At 35.6% G+C, this 15,562-nt stretch overlaps 1 protein-coding gene across 3 annotated transcripts in view; it reads right to left on the reverse strand.

The window, feature by feature from the left end:
• Positions 1–2,393: 2,393 nt before the first annotated feature.
• ADAM10 (ADAM metallopeptidase domain 10) overlaps positions 2,394–15,562 on the reverse strand; it is a 120,205-nt gene continuing 107,036 nt past the window's right edge. For all 3 annotated transcript variants that reach the window (XM_024568482.2, XM_053927527.2, XM_045201189.3), the window contains 2 exons: positions 6,416–6,542; positions 2,394–4,662 (listed from right to left, as the gene is read on the reverse strand). In XM_024568482.2, coding sequence (XP_024424250.2) covers positions 4,568–4,662; positions 6,416–6,542 — 222 coding nt within the window. In that variant the 3' untranslated portion in view covers positions 2,394–4,567. The remainder of the gene's footprint in view (positions 4,663–6,415; positions 6,543–15,562) is intronic.

Here is a 15,562-nt window from a genome sequence, read left to right on the forward strand (position 1 = left end):
ACATGTGCAGGAGAAAAGGCTGAATTCCAAAATCCTGTGCAAACGGCTGTTCTCGTGTCTCCTCTGCTAGGTTAGAATTTGCCGTCACTGGGTGTGTCTGCCAAGCCAGAAGCTATTCTTCTATGTGCTTCCCAGTTCCAACATTTTGTTCTAATCTTTTCTCAAATATTCCTTGTCCTTGTTGGATTATGCTCTTTTTTTCCCCAATCGCTGTGATTTTAGTGGAGATTTTAGGAAAGAACAGAGGCTAATCAACATTTTGCTCAACCCTCTATTTTTACCTATCATCGTGTTGCTTTTTATAGGAGAGAACAGACACTCTGAGAAGCTTATCAATTATGAAACAAATTTCTACTGAAAATAGTGCATACATATATATATAAGACACACAAACAATACAGCAATATAGAACACAAGGGCTCACCTGTATCCTAATGATACAGGGGACTGGATACAGAAACAATAATGGCAAAATTCAACTGGTACTAAATAGAAAAAGAGATTCAAATGCAAGTTTTTCATTAAGAACACAAAACCCAAAATGATAAAACTGAAGCTGAGGTCTGTGGGGCAAACTGATCATCTGTTTAGTTCCTAAAAGTAAAAAATGCTTTTCAGAAAACTATAATTTCTTACAATTTTAGTGATTTCTCTACAAATGAACTGTCTCTGGGGTTGCTTAAAACCACATCCAACTTGCTCTCTAGTTTTGGGAGACTGTGACCCTTTAAATAATGAACTCTTCCTCTTGTACCGCTAAAGACGGGCTGGGCTGTCCAGTTTTATAACGCATTTCCCATGGTAACTCTCTTAGACTTTCAATTAAAGTGACTAAACAGAAAACATACATACGTAACACACAGACACAGAACACAGAGTGTGGTGACAGCCAGAGGGCAAGGGCGTGGGGGGAGGTGGAGAGGGGCAGAGGTCAGTAAAATGGGGGTGGAAAGACTGTACTTGGGGCGATGTGCACATGATGCAGCATGCAGGTGATGTCTTCATTCAGTTGTACACTTGAAACCTGTATAGTTTTGCAAATCAATGTCACCCCAATAAACTCAATATAAAAAATGAAAGAGAAATACTAAACAAGAAATTAAAAGCCTTCTCAAGCACAAGCACCCACAACTGCACAGCTGCCAAGGATACTAATCCCTCTTTGGAGAAGTAATAATCATTACGCCTTAAAAGGTACAGACCACAGGAACAGATTTAAGGACTTAAGGAGTAGTCTGCTCAACTTGGAGAAACCTTCAGTTTTCATGAATCGGTGAATATGACAAAAATGAAGTACCCAGGCACAAAGTACTGAAGACATCTCAGAAAACACAACTGGTCAGAAAAATGGTCTTTTCCCTTAAAGAAGTCCTTTCCCAAACTGTATGATATTGCTTGGTACTACAAAAATCACTAAGTCCAGAACCTGTAATAATTTATTTTACTGCTGATTTTGCTTAAGTTGCTGCCGAAATTTAGAAACTAAAAAAAATTTTAAACAAAATCTAAGCATTCAATTATAAGTAAAAAGTAACAAACTTTCAATCATCTGAATTAATACTAATGGTTTCATGAACAAACAAAATTAAACATAATATACATTTTAATATTTCTAAATTAAAGTACTAAAAAGTATGCCGTGTTTATTCATTTAACAATACTGTTTATTTATAGGCGGCCTCAATTTAAAAAAAGAAAAAGAATTATGGGAGATTATATTCTATGCAGGGCACCATTCTGGACTTATAATTCTTTTTCTAGGTGACTAAAATGCCAAATCTTTTCTTATTTGCTATATATTTGACAATGTATTAAAATGAGGCTCAAATTTTAAAATACACTTAGTGGACTTTTAAAATAAATGAGGTACTTAGCATTCAAAACTTTGCAAAAGAGATACACAGTAGGTCCTCGATTAACATTGTTTCATTCAACATTTAGCTATAACTCTGATGAGATGTTGTAGGAACTTAAGTCTTGTTTGTCCCAATTAGCTCATGGGAAAACTGGTTGCATTATACATCACTGCACTTCAAGTCTCAGAACCTAAGAAGCAAGTTAAGTGAGGACTTCCTGTCAGTAAGACCAGTTTCCAAAATGTCAGCTCTTCCACCAAGACACTTTGAAACACAATAAATAGCGGTTGGTAATAATGCAAAATAGTTGAGATTAGTTAAGTGTTTTTAAAATGTTCAATGTGTAGATATAGAGAAATCCAACCATAATTTTCTACATGGACTCCTAACTAGGAATAGAGAGATCTGTACTTGTATGGAAAGAGACAACCCCCTTTCTAGTTAACAATCTCTTCTTCCATTTAGTAAGGCAAAGTTGCCTTGTGGGAAGCTTCTTTTGGCAGTTCTCAGAGTTCAAAGAGAATGGAACCTTTAAAATGATTTCATCAAGTCTATTTATTAATGCATTTCAAGTTTCAAAAAACCTTACATCTTTGCACAATACTTTATTTTTTGTAATTTTTAGTAAAAATTTCCAAAGTGAACAAAAAGATACTGTATAAAACACAGTGGACATTAAACTGACAGTAGTATTAGATTTCATTTGTCTTGATCCTTTTGTTTTACCACATCTTGATTTGCCATGGAGAGTTCAGTGCACATATCTCTTGTCAGAAAACATTTAACTTAGACTCAAAATAAAACAGGGCAGTGTGTACCTGCCAAAACCTTACCACAGGATAACATTACAAGCAAAAATTAAAAAAAAAAAATTAAAAAAAAAAACGTACATGTTCCAAAGTCTACCACACTCAAAAAATTACTAAGAACTCTTGCAGAATAAAAGTCACCATTTTAGAAATGCAAAGCCACTTCCAACCTTTGCACAGTCCAAAACAAAGGCATTTAAATGATTTAAAAGCAATTACATACATACCTACCTACTTGTTTGTTTAGAATTATTTATAGTCTATCTGGGTATCATGTACAAAATTTGTCTCTAAATCATGTACAAAAAGCTGCATTTTTGAAAAAAGTCACCACATACTGTACAAGTTTACAAGGAAGAGATCCCATTATTTTCTCTAGCATTTTTGGCCTTGCTGGCTTGTGTCACATTATGAGAATGATTGTGTAAACCTTATACTCTTAAGAAAAAAAAAGAAAAAAAAGAAGTCAAAACACAAATTTTTTCAACTTTCCCTAAATTTGCCTCCTACATGAAGCCAGGAAAATCATAGCCATTTATGTCTAATTTAAGTAATGTAGTTGGAAAACAGAAGCAATAAATATGTCACAAGCTTAAAATATTCTTGTAATGCCCCTTTCCTTTACTGCATAGCAATAAGCCTATTAATGCATTAAATGCTTTTGCTTTCTTTAAAAAGCCAATTATTTACATCTGTTTAAAAAATAATTTGGAATGGGACATTGTGCTGTTTCACCTCCACTGGTGTTAAAATATTTTAGGGAAAAAAATGTCAGAAGGCCTATCTATAATTTTAACTACTAGTTGAGCAAATCACTCTTCTTTAGTGGTTACCAATAACCAGTGATGATATGCTAAAAAAAAAAAGTTCAAATATTTTGATAAAATAAAGACACAGCTTTTCTTCTCCATATCAGACAAAACCCAAAAACATAATTAGCATACTTTAGATATATGGAAAAAAGAGGTTACAAATGAAAAGAATCACTTCATTGACATAATTTCTACCGAGGCATGAATAAAATGTCACCTACTGATTCAAAAGTGGAATTAGAAAGTTTAAGTAAGCAGAAATCAGACACTCACATAAAGAACTAACTCTGAAGTAGTACGCTGCGTATGTCCAGTTGCACAACACCTCACTGTGTTCTTCAGCATAGTCACTCATGTGCTCGTAGCAGCCATTTGATAAAGACAAAATGAGTATCAGAACCGACTCCATCATTAAAAAAAGGTAAATTGATTCTCATTTCAAAACTGCCCGTGTAAAGCATTACAGAATCCTGGACCATTGGATACCACCATTCCCTGTTATCCTGAGTATGTCAATTAAACAGTAATTTTTCATTAAGAGCGGAAAAATTTTATAATACAAAGAAACATCCATATTGCAATTTCTGTTTACAATTGCACACAGAAGTACAGTGTACGTAAGAAATACATGTCTGCATATAACAAGGTATGTACATTGGCAAGTGATGTCTCCAATGTTGAGGTGGTCGAGCCTCCTAGCCTTGACTGGCAGTTGAAAAAAATATATATATATTTTTCAATTTGTGATAAAAGTTTATAGAGAGCCAAGTTTGCCTGCAAGTGAAGAAAATGCAGCAACGAAGAACAGGGAACACAGGGCACATAATAATATTCTAAGACTTTGTGCCATTAGGTTAAAAATATCTGTCCATAAGAAAATTGGGTTTCTTTTCCACCCCCCACCCCCAAATTGGAATTTTCAGGCTTTAATATTTAAGTAATTCCACCTGGTCTGAGGACATGATCTCTTGCCATTTTCTTCTTCAACTCTTATTTGTGAGGGTTTAGTTTGGGGATGATTTAATAGGTGTCTCTTTGGAGTGAAGTTTCCCATTGTAGGCACTAGGAAGAACCAAGGCAAAAGCTGCAGTTAACGTCTCATGTGTCCCATCTGATAACTCTCCCGGGGCCTCTGACGCTGGGGTTGCTGAATGGGCTGTGGAGGTCTCCTCCTCTTTAAAGTGCCTGTGAGTCACAAACAAAAGTAAAACAGACTTACCCTGAGCTTTATAATCTTTAAAAACAAAGGTGCCATATCGGTAAGAAAGGTTCTAGAGATTGGTACTATCCAACAGAAATAGGTCATATATGTAATTTTAAATTTTCAGTAGCCGTAATGAAAAACAAGTAAAAAAATAAAAAATAATGTTGATATTTATTTCACTTAATCCAGTATAACCAAAATATTGTCATTTCAAGATATGATCAATTAAAAAATTAATGAAATATTTCATTGATTTTTGTATATACCAAGTCTTCAAAGTCTGATACGTGTTTCATACTCACAACACATCTCATCTGAGACTAGACACTCTCAAGTGCTCAACAGCCACAGCTCATTAGACTAATGCGGATTCTGAGGACAAAATCCATGACAGAGAAATTACTGAGTGTCTTTGAACAAATGATTTAATCTCCCAGCAACTCAAATGCCTTGTCTATAAAACAGGGATACTAACTAACTCACACAGTCTACTGTGGGGGTGATATGCTCAATTCATGTAAAAGCGCTTAACACTATTTGTGGGGGCTCAATAAATGGCAGCTAAGGACTTTTTTTTTTAAGTTTTAAAGGTGGAATTTGCTTAAAGTAAAATCAAGTAAAAGAATGGTTTCATTGAATGAGACCATAATTAGTAACACATCTAAAAAGTGTCATGGGATCCTTGGAAATCCCTAAGAAACTGACATAAATTACAGAGGGCTAAATATTGTAAATTTGTGAAAAGCAATGAAATAAAAATTAAATTTCCTCTGATTCCCACCATGATACTATCCCAGCTGGAATATTGAGCTGACTTGCCCTAAATAGGTAAATACAGGGAAACAACTGAGGGAAAATGGAGAAAATTGTAAGAAACCCTTAGTTTTCATCTGCTTTCTGTAAGGCAGTAGTAAATTTGGCCTGAGGCAAGAGGCTTCCTGAGAAGTCTGTAAGGTCTAAGAGGGAACTGCTATCTTTTAGCTCTGGTTCTCCTCTGCCATCGCCTTGGGGACAATGTCTGCCCCAAACCTACAGAACATAGTGCTGGTCCAGGAGTCCTGCAGGCAGCAGAGAAGGCACAAGCACTTTGGGGAAGGTGAGGGAGAAAGAGGAGGGAGTAAATAATCTGGAGCAGTTGCTCCCTACCCATTTTCTTCTGTAAATCCCTGGAGCTAACTAATCTAAATCCACCCAATGCTGTGTCTCCCTGAGAGGGAAAGGGTGAACACCAAACCTTAGGGGTTGTTTTCAGAGATGAAGAATGATCTTTTGGTGACTAAAAGCTTCCACCTTAAGACCCTCCCACAGACTGTATTTCCCCATAAGCATCATCCCTAGGAAAAATGAATTTATGTACCAGAAAATATTTGATGAGCATTAACATTAAAAGCAGTAACAGAAGCACAGCTATTAGAATAGAAAGATCAATCATTTAAAACAAAATAGGAAGATTTTATAATATGAAAACAAGAAAATAAGTATCAAGCAAAAATAAAACTTTCTAGGTCTAAATGTTTTTAGACACTTAGGGTAGATTAGCAATAAATTGGCAGCCATTAGCTAGATTGGATTGATTTTTAAAAAACACGTGAAAATCAACCAATTCATTCAGTAATCCCATTCTCAAGGAGAAAGTACTATAAAATCAGTTTCTAAAGACTCGCGTATAATTCAGTTCCACCTGCTGAACGGTTCTGTGCTATAAAAACACATACCTTGATCAAACTGTCTTACCTGGAAGAGGTTTAGGAGGAGGCAACTTTGGATTACTACTTGGAGTGTGAACACTGCATATCTTAATAAATCCAGCCATCAACATGATCAGGGCAATTCCCATAAGCAATACTGCCCACCAATTAGCCTAGAAATAAACAGATTTTTCTACTGAAAACATTACAATATATTTTAGAATGTTTTATATTATATAAAACACAGAACAATTACATTTTATTTTTTAAAAAGATGGCACATACATATTAATTTTAAGTATAAAAACCTATAAAACAAAAATCACCCATAATTTCACTTCCTAGAGGAAACCACTCAATCTTATTTTCCTTTCAGTCTCTTTCTATGTAATTATGTCACACACATGGATAAACACAAAACTGGGGTCATCCTGCACGGAGTTTATATTGTATTTTCCCGCATTATTAAATATGTCCCCCCTTTTGGCCTACTACTCATACAGACTACGATTTGTTTGCTTTTATACTATCCATTGATTGAAGGTATATTATTGGATTGGCCAAAAAGTCTGTATCATTTTTTTTCCATAAAATAAAACTCATTTTTCATATTCACCAAAAACTTTCTTGATTTGGATATTTTGAGTATGTCATCTATCTCCATGTGGTATAACTCTGATTGTTCTCAATTAATGTCTCAATTTAATTGCCATCAACTTCTAACCAACCATGGAGCATCGTCCAGCAAGAAATCTCCAGCACAAAACTTCGCAAACCACTTTTGACATATTAGATCAGTCACAGTGCCTTCTCCATACACTGCACAGATCTTTTTTTTTTTTTTTTGCATTTAAGTCGCATTTTTTTCCTTTCTTGAAATAATAAAGCATAATATGCTGAAAATGTTGCGTATTTTATTCCATCTTCAATATTAAAATGGCTATACAAAAACTTCAACCAATTTTGGTAAGTTTTTTTAAAAAACGCATGCTGATATAACAGCTGTCACAATACAATCTAACAAAATTGTTTGAAATGAAGTTTAAAGACAACTAAGTGCTACTAGAGCCATCTTATGGAAAAAAAACCAAATGAACATTTTGGCCAACCCAATACTTTAAATTCTACCACTGAAATTTATACTCTACTTTTCCTACTCATTGAAGTTAGGACTAAAATTTTACCTTTTGTTGAGGCCCCCTTTTCCCGTTATTCTACTTCACTTGCGATTTGAGACCCAGAATACTGTTGTAAAACTATTTTTATATATCTTAATTTTCATCATATTACACATATATATCATAGTATCTGTTACATATATTCATTTATTTAAAGGTTAATGGTCTTTTTTAATATGAAAAGTAGAATGATATACATATTCTAGAAGCAGGCAAACTTTACCCAATGTAAAAAGGGACAAAAATTTTACTTCTAATTTAAATCAGATTAAACAAATTAATTAGCTAAACAAAAACCTTCAAAACTGGTATAATTTATACAAAAATTACTGTTGCCATTCTTAATAAATTACAAGTCTATTTTGCAATTCAAAATATTCAAATTTTAAGAGGGCATGTACAAAACAGTCATAACTTTACACCCATGAACCTTCACACTGGCTTAACACAGACTGTAACAGTACATGTATAGTTATTAATAATTATTGCAAACAGAAATCTCATTTAAAGAAGGTTTTCTACCATCCGGGGGCCTTCTAACAACCAGCCTACAATTTCGATACTGTTTTCTTTATCCAGCAGTGACAATGTAATTACAGTAATAGAAACTAAAATAAAAATTCATGTTGTGGCAAAATACTCCTGCCCACTTTTCCATGTGTGCATAAAGCCTTTCCTATATATACACACATTTTTAATTTGTTTAATTTTAAAGGAATCTCAAACTTATAAAGAAATTGCAAGTATAATACAAATAACTTTTTAAAAAGTGGAACCAACTGAAAGTTCGTCACTAGTATGATGCCCTGCTACACCTGGACATTTTTGCATATGGTTCCTACAACATCAGGGCGTTTTCCTAGATAACCACATCACAACCATCAATCAGGAAGTTAGCACTGATACATTACTACCAGTTAATCCTTAGACCCCACTTGAGTTTTGCCATTTGTCCCAATGCCATCCAGTTCAGAAGTGTGTGTTGCATTTAGCTGCCATGTTTCTTTAGTCTCCTGCAATCTGGAAAATTGCCAGTCTTTCTTTGGTTTATATAACCTTGACACTTTGTAAGATTAAAGGCCAGTTATTTTGTATCAAAATGTCCCTCCATTTGGATTTCTCAGATGTTTCCTTATGATCAGATTCAGGTCATACATCTTTGGTAAGAATACCACAGAAATGACACCAAGGTATGTATGCTGCTCATTGCACCCATTCAAGTGACACATGATTTTGATATCATTACCGGTGATGTTAACTTGATCCCTTGATTAAGGTATTATCTGCCAAACTTTACCATAAAAATACTCTTTTCTTTTGTAGTCAATGAGTATTTTGTAGGAACATTTGGAACTATGTAAATATGCTGTTCTTCATCAAACTTTTAATTTATTCATGTATTTATTCCCTCATGGTTCCTATTTTACTCAGTGGGTTACGATACATTACTTTCATTGTTGTGTATTTTAGACATGGCCCATAATTCTTTGAGTACTTTACTTTCTGACGCAAAGTAAAAGTTCTAGGCTCATCTTGTTCTTTCCTGGACCCAGCCCAGGAATCAGCCATTTCTCCATCAAGCCCTGTTCTTTTCAGAGTAAGGCCTAATGCAATTCAACCTAACTGCTGAAAGATTTATTTTTTAAGAGAAGCTAAAAATCTAAATTTTCATGTGAAATCTATTTTTAAATGCTGGCAACTCATTCAAATTTTCTAAAAACAATATATAGACCATACAAGACATGTTTACCCAGCTGAATCTGGCTTGGATACCATACATTTACAATCTACTTTTCAGAGATATTTTTTATATCCTACTGAGATTGCCAGATAGTTTTCTAAAATTTTCTTTGGGTTTCTATAGAAAATAATTTTCAGAAAATGGTTCTTCCTGTGAGTCTTTAGGATAATATTCCCTTTCCCTCATTGTATAAATTTTCCATAGCCTCCTGTTGTTTTTTTGTTTTATTCATCCTCAAATAATAAACCCATTATTTATCAAAAGGCACGACATAAGGCCCACCCTCAGTCTGTCAAGTGCTGGGTGATTTCTCTGCTCGTTTCTGTCTACTATCACAGGAAGAACAATCAGAACATCTTCTGTCCTGTCCCTGGCATCCAGAGCTTTTAAATATGGCATTTAATGAAGCAGGGTTTTCTTCTACCTCCACTGTCTGGATTTCTGACACTCTGACCTAGTAAAATACACAAAGAAGCCACATTACCAGCTTGTACTGCCTTACGTTCTCTTCCGTCTCTATACCAGTGATTCTCAACCTTGGCTGCACATCAGAATCACCTGGAAAGCTTTTAAAATTCATACACCCAGACCAAATCCCAGACCTAAATGGGGTAGGGGTGAGATCCTAACACCAGTCATTTCGTTAAAGCTCCCCAGATTACTTCATTACATATCCAGAACTGAGAGCTACTGGTCTCTACTAGGGGTCAGCAAACTTTTTTTATAAAGGGCCAAATAAATATTTTAGGCTTTGTAGGCCATATGGTCTCTGTCACAACTACTCATTTCTGTCTTTGTAGTGCAAAAGCAGCCATAGGTAACAGGCAAAAAATGAGTAGGGCTGTACATTATAGTCAGTCCTTCTTATCCACGGTTTTCCATCTGCGGATTCAATCAACCACAAATTGAAAACAGTACTATTTTCAATCCACGGATGCAGAGGGCCAACAGTATGCATACTGTTGTGCCATTTTAAAAACTATGCCATTTTAAATAAGGAAGTTGAACATCTGCAAAATTTGGTACTGTTGGGGGGACCTGGGACCAACCCCCATGGATACTGAGGGACAACTGCATTTACAAAAACAGGGAGTAGAACAGATTTGACCCATGGGCCATAGTTTGTCAACCCCTATCGTAAATCCACATACAGCACATTTGTTGAATGGACACCATTCAACACTAGCTCCTTAGTTCTCTCTATCTTACTACTTGCCTGAGAGTTTTTGGGAAGCCAAGAGTATGTGATTGGCTGTAGAAAGAGGAGTCGTATAATTGGGAAGAGCTGCTCAAATAATCAGCACTCACATGGTCAAAAAAATGTTTCCCATCTCTGACTAGATGTAAGAATTATTTTGTGTGCTTATTAAAATATAAGATTCTCAGGCCACAACCCTAAATATTCCAATTCAGTTGTTCTGGTTGGTGGAGGGTCCAACCAACTATATTTTAAACAAGCACACCAGTGATTAGGATGCAGAACAGTGCTTCACATCAGTGTAGACACACCGGCATTGTGGTGCGAGACCATTCTGAGCAATGCAAGAAGTTGCGTATCCCTGGCCTTCATTCATCAAATCCTAGTGCTAGTATTACAACTACCTAAAAAGTGGAATTGACTATGTCTCTCCTTTATGCAAAACCCTTCTTCATAATCTTGCCACCAAATATCTCCAAAATAGACCATTAAGTGGAAGAAAAAAAACTTGAGCACACAATAAGGTGCTGCGAAGTATATATATGATTCCACTTATTTTTTAAAATATACATTTTTACAATGATATAAACAGTTTCTGAAGAATGCAGAAGAAACTTATCTTGAGAAAATTCCAAGGTAAAAAGAAGGCATACTTTTCAATACATTACTTTGTCAATTAAAAAAAAAAAAAGATAATCACACTTCTCAAAAGGAAAAAAAATAGAACTTTTTATTTAAAAAAATTCATACTCCAGTGACTTTTTCAGGGACTCCCTCTTCATAAAACATCACTCTGTACCTTGTACTTTTACCGGTCCTTAAGAACTTAGCTTTGGCCTTACCTCCTAAGAGGCCCTCCCCCAAAAGTTTCTCCTATTTTCTGTGTAAACACCACACAGACCTGAAAATATGTTTCTACGTGCTTGTCTTCTCTATCTCAAACTGGGCTGTGAGATCCTTGAATTTATATCCCACAAACTCAGTACCTAACCTACAAAAAAGTACAGGTTGAACTAGTTATTCCAAGTGAGTCATTATTCCAAACACTGACTTAGTGAAACACTTCTAACAGCTCGGTTATTATTTCTAGATTGTCCACACATGTAAATAATATGACAAGGCTTTTACAACAAAGACAGCACAAAAACTACCAGCTATGATGGTAGTTTTTCAACCAGCATATAGTCTTTTAAAAAAAGATGCAAGTAATATGGCAGAAAGACAAGCAAACTGGAGAGACAAGGCCTGGATTAATAATGGTTATAATTTTGTAGAAAACAAAAGACAAAAGGACCTAGTCTCAGCTTAGATCAACAGATATTTACTAAGGCACCCAGGTCCTTGAGAACTTCCAGTTCCTTCTAGCAGTATTCTTGGGCTTACTCCATACTTTTTAAGATAACTACACATCTCAAAAGCCCAAAGCTTGAGGGTTTTTAGTGACAGTGACAGCTTTTCAGAGTTTAGTGTCTCGGAAAACAGAACATTGTAGATAGAAGTTAGCAAGAAAAACTAAACAAAACAATGGTGTGTTTGAAAGTGTTAGTTGGTATGGCCACCCCTAGTTGAAGGAATTTTTTCATGCTCCCTTAAAAAAAAAAGATCAGAGAGTGTGTTAAATGATAAATCATGTCTTCTCTTTTACATATACTATAAAATTAGGGAAAAGAATACCAACCAGGTAAATAAGTGTAAAATTTGTGTTCTATCTCAAAAGAAAAAAGTCACAATTTGTCCACTTGTTATAGTCTGAAAGACAAGAGCTATTAATATGATCTCACCTATAAGTGGAACCTAATCAACAAAATAAAAAAGCAAGCAAAATATAACCAGAGACATTGAAATAAAGAACAAGCTGACAGTAACCAGAGGGGGGGTGGGGGAAGGTGATAAAAGGGGGGGAGGGGAAGGCATCAAGGAACATGTATAAAGGTACCATGGACAAAGCCAAAGGGGGGTACGATCGAGGGTGGGAGGAGGGGATGGGGGGTGGGGAGGAGTGGGGAGGTGGAGCCAACTGTACTTGAACAATAATAAAAAAATAAATTTTAAAAAATTAAAAATTTAAGAAGAGAGAGCTACCATTTATTCAACAACCATTAAATGAGTATAAATTATGCACCACACTCTTGTCTTTCACAGATACAAGAGTGTTAAATGAAACTTGAGACAAAGAGAAGACATTCAAAAGTTTTATTTAAAAAGAAATCAGCCTTGAAGTTAACAAGCACTAAATCAAGTTTGAGAAAATAATTCTACATAAGAAACAGACATTGTTCAATAGTCATTTGTATGACCAAAAGAACACAAAGTAGAAAAAAGTAAAAATGACAAAAGGGCAAAATTTACCAGTTTAACTTGTTACATACTAATTGTAAGTTTTTTTACTTAACAATCTAAATAATTTAAAAAACACCTATAGGAAAATAAAATGACAAAAGAGGTTATTACCAAAAAAATTGAGGGAAAAGGGTTAAGACATGTACTCAAGTCTCTTCAGACATAAAATAATCTTTCCTGTTTTTAGAGATCCTCGGACAAAGTCAATTATATAAAGCTTTCAGCGAATGTTCCAGTGTTTAAACTCTCCCTCTCAGCAAAGGCACCCCAGACTTCCTATGGGTCACAGAACCATAGGGGGCTCAGTTCCTTACGATGACACTGATGATGCCACCCTGTAGGGACAGAGTGCTTCCTTTCTATCCTTCAGAAGATACTGTAGTCTGGACTGGGACTAAATGGTCTTCTATTCTTCAACTCCTCATGTGCCACCCCTCACACCAATCTGCCAAGCCTACGGCAACTGGGTACTAACTGTTTAGTTACTTAAGCTCTGCCTGGGCTAGCATGATAAAATACCACTGAGAGAAACCTAAAAATATTATAGCCTCAAATGAATATGTACAATTTTTATTCTTTTCCATATAAATAATGACATTTAAGAAATCTGCTTCATTCATCTGACAAATGTATACTGAATCCTTACCATATGCTAAGTTCTGTGACAATGTTACATTTTTGTTGTTCAAGTTTCGAAGTGACAGTTATGTTGCCTATTCCATTAGGCAATGAAGGACTTTAGAGAACCAGACATCCTCCATTGTCAACATATTAGAATGACAAAGTAGAAATGTCCTGTTACAAGTCTTTTAGAAAGGAGTCATTATATAGCAGAGATTAAAAACAATGGTTCCCAAACTTTAGCATGCCCCCTCACCTACTGACTCAGTGGGTCCAGGGTGGGGACTGATAATTAGCATTTCTATCAAGTTCCCAGGTGATGCTGACGCTGCTGGTAACGGGTTTATACTTTGGATCCACTGCTCTAGGTCAGAGATTGGCAAACATTTCCTATAAAAGGCCAGATAAATATTTCAGGCTCTGTGGGGCCATACGGTCTCTGTTGCAACTACTCGAAGTACAAAAGCAGCCACAGACAATATGTAACCAAATGGGTGTGGCCACGTTCCAATACACCATTACTTATGGACACTGAAATCTGAACTTCATATATTTTCAAAAGCATATCATTTTGAAAATCTTTTTTTTTCTTATAACCACTTAAAACTGTGAAACCATTCTCTGCTTGTGAGCCATACAATAACAGGCAGTGGGCTGAATGTGGCTCATGAGCCATAGTTTGCCAACCCCTAGATAAATGGCTGATTCTCAATCCTGGCTCCTCATCAGAAATACTTAAGCCCCATTCCAAGTGATTCGGAATTAATGGCCCTGAGCCTTGAGGTAATTCTCACACACAACCACGAATGCGGACTACTGCTCTTACCGTTCCCCCAAGTGACTTCTTCTGAGGATATTTAGGGTTTAGTAAGACTTGCATGAAGAAAGATTTCTGGGGTCAGTTAAGTTTGAAAATAAAGTTAAAAGGTTTTTTTATTTCAGCATTTCTCACAATATTCTCAGAAATCTCTAAGAAGGGACGGGACTATAGTAGGTGATGTTTTCCAGATTTATTTGACCACTAGTCCCATGGAACTAGTTTTCTATGAATCACCTGGAAAACACTGCTCTAAATCTTTCACAAAGAATACCAGAGCCCTGGTCGGGTGGCCCAGTTGGTCGAGCTTCGACCCCTACACCAAAAGGTTGCAGCTTCAAACCCTGGTCAGGGGGCATACGGGAGGCAACCGATCAATGTTTCTCTCTCATATTGATGTCTCTCTCCTTCCCTGCCTGCCTTCCTCTGTCTCTTAAATCAATAAATATATTCTCGGTGAGGATTAAAAAGAATACCAGATACTTAAAATGATTAAATGACTAAAGTGTCTAAAATGACTAAAAAGTATGAGAGCAGAAATTAATTGAAAAACGAGAAATACGGTTGGTTATTATCCAAACAAAAATTTTAAAAGTCTAACTCCTGTAAATCTGAATAAGTAAAAAATTCAAAAATCCACAAAATAACATGCAATTTTATCTTAAAATGGAAGGAAAATACAATAATAAATTTGGAAAAAATCAAGGTCAAAGATGTTTTCTACAACGTCAAACCTAACACAAAAGATGTAGAAAATCTGAACACATCAATAACTCTGGAAGAAACGGAAAAAGCATTACCAATGCCCTCGAACCCTCATTTAAAGAAAAGGAGATAATGATACAAGGTCTTAATAGATCTACTGGTGCATGCTCTCAGACTTTTCAAGAACTTCATTTAACTACTTGATAAATCCAAAGGATTTTAGGCTTATCTACTGGCCAGATAGATACATAGTAGGTACTCAACAAATATAGTAAATATATTCTTGAGAAATATGTTCAAAACATTGTCAAAACCAGCTTTACTCCAGAAAAGAAAGTAAGTCCTCATTACTTCATTAGCATGGTACCAGTAGCAGCCAGTAACTCATGCCCTGAAGCATCAAACTGCTTAGGTTCTTCCTCTCTACCCTTCATGTGGAGAAAAAAATGCAGCAGTATACAGCAGAGACACAAAGCTATGAGGGGCTGCTGAAAAGGGAAGTCAGAGAAGCTAACCCATCATTCCTTTCATAGCTTCTTACACCACAGGCTTCTTACAGCAGCCAAATAGCCTATCTTACTAACTAAAAGAGC

The sequence above is a fragment of the Desmodus rotundus genome, chromosome 7 (genome assembly GCF_022682495.2).
Source record: "Desmodus rotundus isolate HL8 chromosome 7, HLdesRot8A.1, whole genome shotgun sequence".
In the NCBI taxonomy this organism is placed as follows: domain Eukaryota; kingdom Metazoa; phylum Chordata; class Mammalia; order Chiroptera; family Phyllostomidae; genus Desmodus; species Desmodus rotundus.